The following is a 14,913-nucleotide window of genomic DNA, read 5'->3' as shown; positions in this document are numbered from 1 at the left end:
GGCCCTGTTCAAATTCTTTAGAAATGCATCCTTCCTTGTTTCCTCCAGTTAAGCACAGGTCAGACTGGATAGGTGTAAGCAAGATTACCACTTTCAACAATCCCACCAATTCTGATCTGGGATTACTTCAAAAGAAGGTAGGAAGGAGATATTCATTCCTGAAGTATTTAAAACAGGGCCAGGGTTTCACCCCAGTGCACTCATATGACCCATCTAGACCAGAGAAATCTAATGCATCATCAAGTAGGCAGTTCATCATAGCTTCAAAATGGTACTACTGCTTCTACCCTGGGACCAAACTACTCCTACACAAACAAACAGCAATGAATGCACTATGCAGATTGGCTTCTTGAAAAGGGACGATACAAAATGCATCCTACTGGGGGTATATATACAGTATGTGACAACTGCGATTGAAAAAGGCCTTCTGATATTGTCGAATCAATACAAAAGAACAGTATCAGCTGATGGCACAAACATTTAAGATTATTCTCCCCCAGAGTCACTTCCCCGTCCCTAATCCAAAAGTAAACACGCATTCTCAAGGTACAGTACAAATACAGACTAGCCAATGATCAAGATCATCCTTATTTGACTAAATACAACAGCATGCTAAATAGCTCTAGAATTAGCTAGAGTTCAAATTATTAAAATCCTCGCTATACAGGTTTCGTCGACTTGGTAGCATACTGTGTCGGGATGGAAGATAGTCAGTTGAAAAATCGTAGGCCGAATCGTTAATGCCAATGAACCATTAACATAGTCTGTACCACTGGTAGTTATAGACTAGTACATCAGGCTGATTGGTTGCCCATTGAACTACATTGAGTTCAGGCGTAACAAAAGTACACTATGTACATGGACAGCAGTACAAATATATATATATGGCTTTCATTGGCACAAAATGCAGTAGGCTTTCAGGGCCAGTGCAATCAGTTGAACTGAACAATGCAATCAGTAGCCATTTCACATAAGACCAAGTGTGGACCAATTCGGTTTCTTCTTTCGAGGTCTTTTGGTTGTCTTTAGCAGTAGAGGAAATATTCCCAAAATTCAGAGGGAGTAAGCAGAAAATCCATAATCCTCCAACTAGGATTTCCGGAAAACCTGGGAAATTTGGGAAAGTTACTGGCATTTTGCAAACCTAGTTTTAAGTTCCCATGTCTTTCTCCTTTGAGAAAGGAGTCTTTCTCCTTTGAGCTGCCTACGTAACACTTTGCAGCGTCTCCCAAGAATGTATTTGTCATGTGTCACTCTCAGATCACGCTACATTCCAGTTAAATCAAGGTTGATGAAAATGTACACGTTGGAAAACACCGAAAGCTACTCTCTGCAACCCATATGCGTTTCACCTCGTGAAAACCCAAGGTAAGGGATTCAAGCAAAAACACAGAAAGCTACTCTCTGCAGCCCATATGCGTTTCACCTCGTGAAAACCCAAGGTAAGGGATTCAAGCAAAAACACAGAAAGCTACTCTCTGCAGCCCAGATATTTCACCTTGTGAAAACACAAGGCATCGCAAGGAAGAAATGAACTGGTACTACAGTTTCAAGAGGGAGTAGAAGAAAAGTCGGAGACAGGATTGATCACTTAGGGCTGATTTCCCAGACACAGATTAAGCCTAGATTCTCACTAAGAAACACTTTTTTTTAGCATGCCCTTTGGTCCAGGACTAGGCTTAAAGGTGGAATTTGCTGTAGGGGAAACAGCGCCGTCTGCCCCCCCCAGCCATTGTTCTGGTTTTTGTTTTGTTGACGACGCAGAGCTGGGGAGCTGTTCTATCACATGGGGGGGGGGGGGATGGGTTCGTTGTCTGCAGTAACTTCTTTGTTGTAATATCACAAACGGCCGTGGCAGTTTCAACTGGATTCCAGCTTTAATCTAGGTCTCGGAAACTAGTCCTTAATATTGTGTTGCTGGGAGATGTATTAGTTACAATATATCACTAATACATGCATCCTACTGGCTGAGGTTAGTTGGCAGCATTGACTGTATATACATCCTACATAATGTCCTACAGATCCATTGAAATAGTCCTAGGCCCTGTTCAGATATCTACAAAATGCATCCTTCCTACCTTCCTCCCTTACTTGAGGTAATCACTGATCTGTAAGTGAGTGGATTGGTGAAGACATGGTTTCCACTCCATTGCTTTCACCAATCTTACCGTGTTAGATCAGTGATATCTTCACTAGAACCCAAAATGACAGCACCGCCCCCTGCAGGTCCCTCTCATTGTCAGTTCAGAACACCAATCACAAACCCTCTTCACACTACTGAGCTTAGCTGAGCTGTACTAGCCTGGTTTCACATCCACCATAGTGGTATGGTTTGGGACAGTATAGTTTGGGTAAGCACAATAGTGTAAAAATTTTGTAAATTCCCCCACCCGTCTTTCTGCCTGTGAAGGATTGTGGCAATGTTACGATTTATAAGGGATTTCACAAGTCCAAGGTGATTTCTAATCATTAAACATATTGTTACTTAATTAGCAAAAAATATTTAGTCGTGGTTCATTACATAAGTAATGATCATTGGGGGATAAAAAAGCCACCTAAATCCCAATAAGGGATGAAAGGGGTTATCTAAAGATGCATAGCTTCTAGTGCCAGATTTGATTAGCAAAGATTTAGGGATTGAATTGACCCACACAGAGGAATCCACACAGCATTTAACTCATTGTGCACGTTTGCAATCCTTCATATTTGACTGGCTCTCAGTACCCTGCTTATTTCACAAACCACATTAAAAGGAATGCATTTAAGAATTAAAGTTTTGGGGTCCTCAATAAGCCTGTCTAATGATTGTACAACTGAGTCACAATAATCTCAGGGTGATTGCACACAACAAAAAAACAGGGCTGTGTTCAATAGGCACCCAATGGAATAAAACAGACGGAAAAAGGCATGGACAAAGTGGGCTTATCTAATAACAAACCATACATTTTCATTTTCTGCTGCAAAATGTTTTTAAAACGGGAACATGACCCAGGTGCAATTGTACTAACAGGGAGTCTATTAGCACCCAGTATGCTTGACATCACTTCTATGGGTATACAATGCTGTCATCCGATACATTTCATGTGAAACTGTCTGGGAGCTTTACAACGTTTCAGTTTTATTGACAGAGGATGAAAGAAAGAAGCAGCATCTTTAGACAACAAAACAAAGAAAAACTTTCAAAAAATTAAATGTGAGAGTTGGAGATCTGGAGGAAGCAGCACTTGAGAATACTGGAAAGAGAGAGAGGAGGTAATAGACAAAGAAAGGTAGACAGAGAGACAGACCCACAGAAGTTACATCCCTAATGGCTCCCTATTCCCTACATAGTGCACAACTTTTTGTTGTGCCCTACGGTCCTATTTTTGACCCTATTCCCATAGGGCTCTGGTCAAAAGTAGTACACTACATGTATGTAGAGAATAGGGAGCCATTTGGTATGCACAAGAGAGAGGGAAAACAGACTGGCGTTCCTTCAGCACCGGTGCCACGTTGGCAGCGCTCTGCAAGAGGAGAGGAGGTGGAGAGGGAAAACAGACTGGCGTTCCTTCAGCACCGGTGCCACGTTGGCAGCGCTCTGCAAGAGGAGAGGAGGTGGAGAGGGAAAACAGACTGGCGTTCCTTCAGCACCGGTGCCACGTTGGCAGTGCTCTGCAAGAGGAGAGGAGGTGGAGAGGGAAAACAGACTGGCGTTCCTTCAGCACCGGTGCCACGTTGGCAGCGCTCTGCAAGAGGAGAGGAGGTGGAGAGGGAAAACAGACTGGCGTTCCTTCAGCACCGGTGCCACGTTGGCAGCGCTCTGCAAGAGGAGAGGAGGTGGAGAGGGAAAACAGATTGGCGTTCCTTCAGCACCGGTGCCACGTTGGCAGCGCTCTGCAAGAGGAGAGGAGGTGGAGAGGGAAAACAGACTGGCGTTCCTTCAGCACCGGTGCCACGTTGGCAGCGCTCTGCAAGAGGAGAGGAGGTGGAGAGGGAAAACAGACTGGCGTTCCTTCAGCACCGGTGCCACGTTGGCAGCGCTCTGCAAGAGGAGAGGAGGTGGAGAGGGAAAACAGATTGGCGTTCCTTCAGCACCGGTGCCACGTTGGCAGTGCTCTGCAAGAGGAGAGGAGGTGGAGAGGGAAAACAGATTGGCGTTCCTTCAGCACCGGTGCCACGTTGGCAGCGCTCTGCAAGAGGAGAGGAGGTGGAGAGGGAAAACAGATTGGCGTTCCTTCAGCACCGGTGCCACGTTGGCAGCGCTCTGCAAGAGGAGAGGAGGTGGAGAGGGAAAACAGATTGGCGTTCCTTCAGCACCGGTGCCACGTTGGCAGCGCTCTGCAAGAGGAGAGGAGGTGGAGAGGGAAAACAGACTGGCGTTCCTTCAGCACCGGTGCCACGTTGGCAGCGCTCTGCAAGAGGAGAGGAGGTGGAGAGGGAAAACAGACTGGCGTTCCTTCAGCACCGGTGCCACGTTGGCAGCGCTCTGCAAGAGGAGAGGAGGTGGAGAGGGAAAACAGATTGGCGTTCCTTCAGCACCGGTGCCACGTTGGCAGCGCTCTGCAAGAGGAGAGGAGGTGGAGAGGTCAGATGCTATGGCTGCTTCTAATTTCTCCAAACTTGCAAGTGGGCACTTGCACACTCCCCCTTGTGGATTTCAACAATGAGGGTGGATTTCAACAATGAGGGTGGATTTCAACAATGAGGGAGACTTCCTCTAGTCTAGCCAATGCTTACACTAATCCAATGCTTGACAGGTAGTGCACAAGTGCACACTTTGGGAAAAGTTTGAAGGAATCCGGGCACAGCCTTTGATGAGAAGGGGACAGAGAGGGAGGGTCAAAGCAGTGGGCATGTTCCGTCTCACTATCCTCCGTCCTTCCTTAGGACACTTTGGGTTGAAGTTTCTCCTAGCTACAGATCTAGGATCAGCTTCCCCTCCCCTGATCTTAACCATTAGTGGAGAAAATGCTAAACTGACCCAAGATCAGCATCCAGGGGCAACTGCACCCTACTCCACCTTAGGACACTTACCATCTTTCCTCCACAGATCTAGGATCAGCACAACCCTCAACCACTATGACAGTCCCCACAAAACCTGTCTCTGTAGCTCCAGGTTAGAAGTCACTCATAACAACAGGTCTAGGATAAGCTCCCCTTTTCTTCCCACTTCTAAACCATCCTTAACCATTGTCCATTACAGGGGGGAAATAACACAAACCTGACCCATGATCAGGCTGCAGTGAGGGGTGGGCAGTGACATGGGTGGGCATTGGGCAGGGGTGGGTGGGCAAGTCCATCCATGAGGCCCGGGGGGGGGGGGGTCCCTGAGCCTTATAGGTTCTCCCCAGGCTGGTACTGGGGCTCGGTGGAGGTGAAGTAGTCTTCCAGGAAGCCCTGGAGGTACTCGAAGGTGGGGCGCTCTTCTGCGTCCTTCCTCCAGCAGGTGAGCATGAGCTCGTGCATGGAGGCTGGGCACTCAGCAGGGCAGGGCATCCGGTAGCCACGCTCCACCTGATCCAACACCTCCCGGTTCACCATGCCTGAAGACAGTGTATGGAGGGGATAGATAGATAAATAAAAGAGGGAGAGAAGAGAGAGAAACACGTTCGACAGTGTTTTTCTAGAAAACCTCTTAAACTTTTGTACAGCACATGATTCCACTAGGAAATCAAATAATAGCTGAAAATAACATAGCATTCAATCCAACACCCCTCCTCTAATTTATATTAGAAATAAACACACAGAAAAAAGACCAACCCTTCACTTCCTTCTAAGTGCAATTGTATGCAACCCCTCATCTTGGACGACTGTTTAGTCAAAGTATACCGTATATGTAATCAAAGTACACCGTATATGTAATCAAAGTACACCGTATATGTAATCAAAGTACACCGAATATGTAATCAAAGTATACCGAATATGTAATCAAAGTATACCGTATATGTAATCAAAGTATACCGTATATGTAATCAAAGTATACTGTATATGTAAACAAAGTATACCGTATATGTAATCAAAGTACACCGTATATGTAATCAAAGTACACCGTATATGTAATCAAAGTAAGTATACCGTATATGTAATCAAAGTACACCGTATATGTAAACCTGAAGAAGCATTGTGTGTCAACACGTTGGTGTTTTATACCTATTGTGAGCAGAGTGTGTAACTACTTGTCTTAATGTTTCATGGAGAAAAGTCACCGGTACCTGGATATGGGACTCTGCCTTTAGTGGCCAGTTCAGTGAGCAGGACCCCGAATGACCAGACATCTGACTTGATGGTGAAGCGTCCGTAGAGTGCAGCCTCTGGCGCCGTCCACTTAATGGGGAACTTGGCACCTGGGGAAACAAAAACCTGATTGATGACACACTCTGATAATAGACCATGGTAGCCAAAATGTCACTGTTTTAACTAGAATACATCAATACAAGACAATTTTCCTAAAACAAAGCTAGAGTTGAGCCTCTCTACAGTCTGCCAAATGGAAAACTTCACGGTTACTTTCGCTGTTCTAATTTTGCTCGTCTCCAGTGGGCCTGGTTGTGATATACACTGGTCCTTTCACAGAGTCAGAATTAGTACATTTTCCTGAAGTTATTTAGCCCCTTTTTTACAATCACTGAAGTCACAAAGTCTGCATCTAACAACTTTAAAAACATAAACACAAGTAATCAAGAGACCAGGTTAAGCAGGGGTCCTCCAAAAACAGGCTTAGGACATACAATACATAGAGATATTGGACCCAGACCAGAGCAGCACCCTGTCTGGCGATGTACACATTATCTTCTATGAGGAAGGGGCGGCAGGCTAAAGTTGGAAACTTTACACACCGAGACCAGTTGGAAAGAAAACCAGGATAAACAGAGGTCCTCCAAGACCAGGATAAACAGAGGTCCTCCAAGACCAGGATAAACAGGGGTCCTCCAAGACCAGGATAAACAGGGGTCCTCCAAGACCAGGATAAACAGGGGTCCTCCAAGACCAGGATAAACAGGGGTCCTCCAAGACCAGGATAAACAGGGGTCCTCCAAGACCAGGTTTAGGACACACAACTACAGATTTGGCCTTGACTGAAGCCTTACCCTGTCTGCCAGTGTATTAAAGCCTGACCGAAGCCTTACCCTGTCTGGCAGTGTACCGAAGCCTTACCCTGTCTGGCAGTGTACCGAAGCCTTACCCTGTCTGGCAGGGTACCGAAGCCTTACCCTGTCTGGCAGTGTACCGAAGCCTTACCCTGTCTGGCAGTGTACCGAAGCCTTACCCTGTCTGGCAGTGTACCGAAGCCTTACCCTGTCTGGCAGTGTACCGAAGCCTTACCCTGTCTGGCAGTGTACCGAAGCCTTACCCTGTCTGGCAGTGTACCGAAGCCTTACCCTGTCTGGCAGTGTCCCTGTTGACTGAAGCCTTACCCTGTCTAGCAGTGTACCGAAGCCTTACCCTGTCTGGCAGTGTACCGAAGCCTTACCCTGTCTGGCAGTGTCCCTGTTGACTGAAGCCTTACCCTGTCTAGCAGTGTACTCGTTGTCCTCTATGAGGCGGGCCAAGCCGAAGTCGGCCACTTTACATGCCAGGTTGTCCCCGACCAGGATGTTGGCAGCCCTGAGGTCTCTGTGGACGTAGTTCATTCTCTCTACGTATGCCATCCCTGCTGCAATCTATACACACACAGAGACACAGAGAGAAAGAAAATTCTGAGTAAAAATGAATAAAAGAGGACAAAAACTTCAAATCAACTGAAATAAGACCATTATGCCAAAAGGTATTGAACATTGTAGCGTTTGTCCCACCTGAGATGCCATATCCACTAACTGGGGTAGACGTAGCAGCTTGCCCGTGTCACCTTTCAGGAAGTCCAACAGGCTACCTGTGGGAGCGACAGTGTTATCAGAATACTGAGAGAGAGAGAGGGCAGGAGAAAGGGAACACAAGAACAACGTGTGTGTGTGCATACACATGTGAAGACCAGCCTGTACTACAGCCCATGTAGTCAGCGATGATGATGATGTTTGCTCTACTGTTACCTTGGCTCATGTACTCGGTGACGATGTAGATGGGTTCCTCAGACACCACGGCGTAGAGCTGCACCAGTTTCTCGTGTCTCAGCTTCTTCATGACCTGGGCTTCCTGGAGGAAGGCCTCTGGGGACATGGTACCTGTCTTCAGGGTCTTGATGGCCACCCGCGTTGTACCATTCCATGTCCCTGTAGAAACACAGTAGCAATGGGTCAGAGTACCCAGAGTACCTAGCCAACGAAGCTAAAGGAGTACACAGGACAGCCCATGGAACAGACCCACGTTTCTGCCACAACCAACTACACAGTCCTTATATGAAGTTATAGTTGAAATACATGAAGTTGGAATAAAAGTGTCTGTTAAAAGACTATTTATTATTCATCTATACTTTAAAAAACAGTGTGTGTGTGTCTTACCCATCCAGACCTCTCCGAAGCAGCCCTGGCCCAGTTTGAGGTCGAGGTGGAGGGACTCCCGGGATATCTCCCAGGCGTCGCGGGCCAGGCCCTGGGTCTGAGGCTTCAGCACCGGACACACCTCTGTCAGACAGTGGCACAGTCCATCTGCATGCTCTGTGGTTCGGTACGGGAAGACAGAGCGAGGCATACGGTCATCGCCTAGACAACTGGAACTGTCCACACCCTTGTTAACACTATCCACCTAGACAGTTGTTTTGGGTTTTCTGAGAGATTGGCACATCTGACAAGTGTCAGAAATGTGTTCGACCTCCCGAGTGGCGCAGCCGTCTAAGGCACTGCATCGCAGTGCTAGAGGCGTCACTACAGACCCGGGTTCGATCCCAGGCTGTCGCAGCCGGCTGCGATCGGTAGACCCATGAGGCGGCGCACAATTGGCCCAGCGTCATCCGGGTTAGGGGAGGGTTTGTCCTTGTCCCATCAAGCTCTAGCAACTACTTGTGGCGGGCCGGGCGCATGCACGCTGACACAGTCACCAGGTGTACGGTGTTTCCTCCGACACATTGGTGCGGCTGGCTTCCGGGTTAAGCGAGCAGTGTGTCAAGAAGCAGTGCGGCTTGTCAGGTTCGTGTTTTGGCGCACGCATGACTCTTGACCTTCGCCTCTCCCGTGTCCGTATAGGAGTTGCAGCGATGAGACTGTAACTACCAATTGGATACCACGAAATTGGGGAAAAAAAGGGGTAAAAAGTTTAAAATAAAGACGTGTTCAATATTCTTATTGAGTTATTCCGTCTGTGTAGCCTGTATTCGGTTTCACTTTGATGTATTATCAATATCATTGACAGAGTCACTGCATACCATGTAAGAAAAAGTATATACTTAATATATACAGTTGGGTCGGAAATTATTGACAGCCTTGATGAGCAAAAATCACAATACAAAATAAATTATTCAAATACTGAGCTATATTGTTTGCAAAAAAACTTGGGAATTATATTTTTTAATACAATTTATCATAGAAAAATATTTTGTTTAACAAGTAAACAATACCTCACCTTGCAAGGATTACAAAACTGAGCCTTTTTCTAAAATGTTTTATGAGGTTAGAGAACACATTCAGAGGGATCTTGGACCATTCCTCCATACAGAATCTTTCCAAAACCTTGATATCTTTAGTCTGTACTTATGGACTGTCCTCTTCAATTCAAACCACAGGTTTTCAATGGGTTTCAAGTCCGGAGACAGATAGCCATTGCACTTTACACTAGTTGGAAACGGTTGTGAAACAGAAAGACTGAATTGCCCAAACCAGGCCCTTGACTTTACACCATATTACAGTACATGAACAAATAAACACCAAAACATTCACTTCAAGTTTGGTGTAACTCGCTGTATAATAATCATGCTTGTAAGCATCTATTAACATATAAGGTGCTAATAATGTGCTTATAATGCATTACTCTCCGCGACAGTAATAGACCAGCGGGTCCCTCTCCGCGACAGTAATAGACCAGCGGGTCCCTCACCGCGACAGTAACGGACCAGCGGGTCCCTCACCGCGACAGTAATGGACCAGCGGGTCCCTCACCGCGACAGTAATAGACCAGCGGGTCCCTCTCCGCGACAGTAATAGACCAGCGGGTCCCTCTCCGCGACAGTAACAGACCAGCGGGTCCCTCACCGCGACAGTAACGGACCAGCGGGTCCCTCACCGCCACAGTAACGGACCAGCTGGTTCCTCACCGCAACAGTAACGAACCAGCGGGTCCCTCTCCGCGACAGTAACAGACCAGCGGGTCCCTCACCGCGACAGTAATAGACCAGCTGGTTCCTCACCGCGACAGTAATAGACCAGCGGGTTCCTCACCGCGACAGTAATAGACCAGCGGGTCCCTCACCGCGACAGTAATAGACCAGCGGGTCCCTCACCGCGACAGTAATAGACCAGCTGGTTCCTCACCGTGACAGTAATAGACCAGCGGGTCCCTCACCGCGACAGTAATAGACCAGCGGGTCCCTCACCGCGACAGTAATAGACCAGCTGGTTCCTCACCGCGACAGTAACGGACCAGCGGGTCCCTCACCGCGACAGTAACAGACCAGCTGGTTCCTCACCGCCACAGTAACGGACCAGCGGGTCCCTCACCGCGGCAGTAATAGACCAGCTGGTTCCTCACCGCCACAGTAACGGACCAGCGGGTACCTCACCGCGACAGTAATAGACCAGCGGGTCCCTCACCGCGACAGTAATAGACCAGCGGGTCCCTCACCGCGACAGTAATAGACCAGCGGGTCCCTCACCGCGACAGTAATAGACCAGTGGGTTACTCACTATGATAGTGGTAGACCAGCTGCTGCAGGCTGCTGAACTGGGTGCGTGAGGTGATGTAGAAACCACCGCTGTCTAGCTTGCGTATCTTGTAGTGTTTGACATTGAGACCTTTGGTGTTGTCGTAGTCCAACACGGACAGGCAGTAGGCTCCTGTGCAGAAAAATAGAATTACAAAATAATTTGATACATTGTCTGCATCATCTCTATGCTTCTGTGTGTGTGGAAGGAGTAATGTGTGGGTCAAAACCAGTTAACTTCAAGTTTGAATGGATCACCTGGACATCTGTAGTAGTCATACTCCAATCAAGCCAGTTGTAGTGTTCCACACTACACACATCAGTGCATGTTCACAGCATAAACTACACCACATGACCTCATTACCCCAGGACCCTCAAACTCAACTCTGGACCTACAAGCCAGTTTCACTGCATTTTTGTCATTGCTCGGGGTAGAGGGACAAAGTGCGTCTTCAACCATTTGGTGGGTTCATTCCGTGTTCAAATTTACTACTTCACAATAGAAAGAGGAAACTTCAACAAGGAATTTGACAATAATCTAACAGTGCTTCTACTCCACGACTAAAATGTCTGTCGCTCTCTGAGAGGTTCTTCTCACCCTTGGTGGTCTCGCTCTCTCGGACCAGGAAGGTGCCTCGTCGGTTCTGTAAACTCAAAAGGAGCCTCTCTGAGTCGCGCCGAGTTATTTTCCCAAAATACCACCTGTGAAAGTGGGCCAGAGTGAGTGAGAAAGAACAGTGAGAACCTGCCACTGAGCAAAGTGACATTGCACTCCAAAAGCATAGTTGGGTCACGTATTCAGATCTCAAAAAAAGCGTAACGTCAACGAGTCCACGTTCCAGTGGTATTGTGTCGATCCAGCTTTATAAGCACGTAATTTTGGGGGGGAAATTATACAGTGCTTATCTTTTCCAACATATTTTTGATTGTGGCATATAGGTGGATCTACAAAACAGATGGCCTGGGACATGGAGTTATGCCATCAGAAGGCCACTTTTGAGAAATGAAAATGCCTAACAAACTGTGATTTTGTAGGGAAACTGTCCCTTTAATATCCTTATGGAGCACCACTGAAGTACATCTGAAGTACATCTGAGACCAGGGTATTTTACTATCCAGATGGGTTTGTCCATAATCATACATCTTAGAGAGAGTTTGGCCAATGTTATTAAAGCTGGACGCCATGCTGCTTCTTCTAGGGTTGCAATATTCCACTAACAAAATTCCCAGGTTTTTCCAGAAATCCTGGTTGGAGGATTCCACATTTCCTGCTGATTCCAGGAATCTGCCAACCAAAATTTCAGAAAAAACTGGGAATATAAAAAAATTATATAAATTATAAAAATGATATAAATGTTATAACCCAACAAAAACAGGAAAGATCGAGATAAAAAAAAAAAAAAATTGTTGATGTACTCTTCTGCTTGAATGGAGTCAGAGGGGGCCACATAGTTGCTGGGGATGTAACCGCTTTCTCCGGTAGTCAGAGACCGAGCCAGCCACCAGTCCCCTTCCCTGCAGCGAGACAGAGGAGAGAAGGAGGTGATGACAGGGTTATTGACTTGGACAACCAGAAGCCCTCCCTGGGTTCATTCAGAGAACTAACTGGTCACTCACATCAGACAGACACATTTGACGGTGGTTGAAGCCTAAAAACAGCCCTGGGAGTAAACCAGTGGAGGACACTGTGTGCTCACACCATGACATTCATAGGATCAAAAAAGATCTTAACCTCTCTTGACTAAATAATCATTTAAAAAAAAACAGGGAAAACAAGTGAAAACAATGACAAAACGTATTTCACACACTGTCATTTTGCCTTTGTGTTCATAAGCACAAATGGTTTGGTTTGTTGTACGTTGAGCTGACAAACATCACCTCAGTGCACACTGAGGAAAAACGGGGTTGATCGGAAAGAGGAAAGGTGACGAGAAGTTAAGACAGGGGGATCAGAAAGGATTAGTTCACTGACCTGAAGCTGTACTTTCTCCTAAGAGAAACCATGAAGCGTGAGAGAGGGAAATAACAGACAGCAGAGAACATCAAAAACACACAGAAAGAAATGCAGCAAACAGCAGAGCACACAAGACCAGACCATAGAACAGTAGGAGCAACTAACGGTGGGTACACCGTGTGTGTGTGTGATATATATATGTACACACACACTCACAGTTGAAGTCAGAAGTTTACATATACCTTAGCCAAAGGCATTTAAACTCAGTTTTCCACAATTCCTGACATTTAATCCTAGTAAAAATTCCCTGTCTTAGGTCAGTTAGGATCACCACTTTATTTTATGACTTGAAATGTCAGAATAATAGTAGAGAGAATTATTTATTTCAGCTTTTATTTCTTTCATCACATTCCCAGTGGGTCAGAAGTTTACATACACTCAATTAGTATTTGGTAGCATTGCCTTTAAATTGTTTAACTTGGGTCAAACGTTTCGAGTATCGTTCCACAAGCTTCCCACAATAAGTTGGGTGAATTTGGCCCCTTCCTCCTGACAGAGCTGGTACAACCGAGTCAGGTTTGTAGGCCTCCTTGCTCGCACACTCTTTTTCAGTTCTGCCCACAAATTTTCTATAGGATTGAGGTCAGGGCTTTGTGATGGCCACTCCAATACCTTGACCTTGTTGTCCTTAAGCCATTTTGCCACAACTTTGGAAGTATGCTTGGGGTCATTGTCCATTTGGAAGACTCATTTGCGACCAAGCTTTAACTTTCTGACTGATGTCTTGAGATGTTGCTTCAATATATCCACATACTTTTCCTTCCTCATGATGCCATCTACTTTGTGAAGTGCACCAGTCCCTCCTGCAACAAAGCACCTCCAGAACATGATGCTGCTACCCCCGTGCTTCACAGTTGGGATGGTGTTCAAGCCTCCTTCTTTTTCCTCCAAACATAACGATGGTCATTATGGCCAAACAGTTCTATTTTTGTTTCATCAGACCAGAGGACATTTCTCCAAAAAGTACGATCTTTGTCCTCACGTGCAGTTGCAAACCGTAGTCTGGCTTTTTTATGGCGGTTTTGGAGCAGTGGCTTCTTCCTTGCTGAGCAGCCTTTCAGGTTATGTAGCTAACTACATACCAATCGTCAGTAGGACCACTGTGTTGTGGCTGTATGTGTCCTATCGTGACCTTGTTGAGGTCCTGGGGTTCTCCTCCTAGGCTTGTACCAGTGGGGGCTGCTGAGGGGAGGACGGCTCATAATAAATGGCTGAAACTGAGAAAATGGAAGGGCATCAAACACATGGAAACCATTTATTTGATACCGTTCCACCTATTCTGCTCCAGTCATTACCACGAGCCCGTCCTCCCCAATTAAGGTGCCACCAACCTCCTGTGGCTTGTACATATATAGCTGAACAACCTGGCTATTTATAATCTTGGTTAACCCAGAACTAAAATACTGCGTAATTTGCTCAGTTGTGTGATTTACACTGAACAAAAATATAAACGAAACATGAAACAATTTCAAACATTTTACTGAGTTACAGTTCATAAGGAAATCAGTCAATTGAAATAACTCCATTAGGCCCTAATCTATGGATTTCACATGTCTGGGAATACAGATATGCATCTGTTGGTCACAGATAACCTTTTTTAAGTTTAGGCGTGGATCAGAAAACCAGTCAGTATCTAGTGTGACCACCTTCAGAAAACCAGTCAGTATCTAGTGTGACCACCTTCAGAAAACCAGTCAGTATTTAGTGTGACCACCTTCAGAAAAACCAGTCAGTATCTGGTGTGACCACCTTCAGAAAACCAGTCAGTATCTAGTGTGACCACCTTCAGAAAACCAGTCAGTATCTGATGTGACCACCTTCAGAAAACCAGTCAGTATCTGGTGTGACCACCTTCAGAAAACCAGTCAGTATCTAGTGTGACCACCTTCAGAAAACCAGTCAGTATCTAGTGTGACCACCTTCAGAAAACCAGTCAGTATCTGATGTGACCACCTTCAGAAAACCAGTCAGTATCTGGTGTGACCACCTTCAGAAAACCAGTAAGTATCTGGTGTGACCACCTTCAGAAATATTGCTTCAATATATCCACATACTTTTCCTTTCTCATGATGCCATCTACTTTGTGAAGTGCACCAGTCCCTCCTGCAACAAAGCACCTCCAGAACATGATGCT

At 46.2% G+C, this 14,913-nt stretch overlaps 1 protein-coding gene across 3 annotated transcripts in view; it reads right to left on the bottom strand.

Moving 5' to 3' along the window:
- Positions 1-3,094: 3,094 nt before the first annotated feature.
- LOC106583686 (proto-oncogene tyrosine-protein kinase Src) overlaps positions 3,095-14,913 on the bottom strand; it is a 32,031-nt gene continuing 20,212 nt past the window's right edge. Inside the window, exons 4-13 of one of the 3 annotated variants that reach the window (XM_014168179.2) lie at positions 12,738-12,755; positions 12,182-12,280; positions 11,364-11,467; positions 10,749-10,898; positions 8,415-8,570; positions 8,007-8,186; positions 7,773-7,849; positions 7,487-7,640; positions 6,192-6,323; positions 3,095-5,522 (exon numbers count right to left, since the gene is read on the bottom strand). In XM_014168179.2, the coding sequence (XP_014023654.1) occupies positions 5,314-5,522; positions 6,192-6,323; positions 7,487-7,640; positions 7,773-7,849; positions 8,007-8,186; positions 8,415-8,570; positions 10,749-10,898; positions 11,364-11,467; positions 12,182-12,280; positions 12,738-12,755 (1,279 nt within the window). In that variant the 3' untranslated portion in view covers positions 3,095-5,313. The remainder of the gene's footprint in view (positions 5,523-6,191; positions 6,324-7,486; positions 7,641-7,772; positions 7,850-8,006; positions 8,187-8,414; positions 8,571-10,748; positions 10,899-11,363; positions 11,468-12,181; positions 12,281-12,737; positions 12,756-14,913) is intronic. The other 2 variants (XM_014168181.2, XM_014168180.2) reach the window with 2 other exon arrangements.

The sequence above is a fragment of the Salmo salar genome, chromosome ssa22, assembly GCF_905237065.1.
Source record: "Salmo salar chromosome ssa22, Ssal_v3.1, whole genome shotgun sequence".
Taxonomy (NCBI): domain Eukaryota; kingdom Metazoa; phylum Chordata; class Actinopteri; order Salmoniformes; family Salmonidae; genus Salmo; species Salmo salar.
This window is presented reverse-complemented; position numbering and strand designations above follow the sequence as displayed.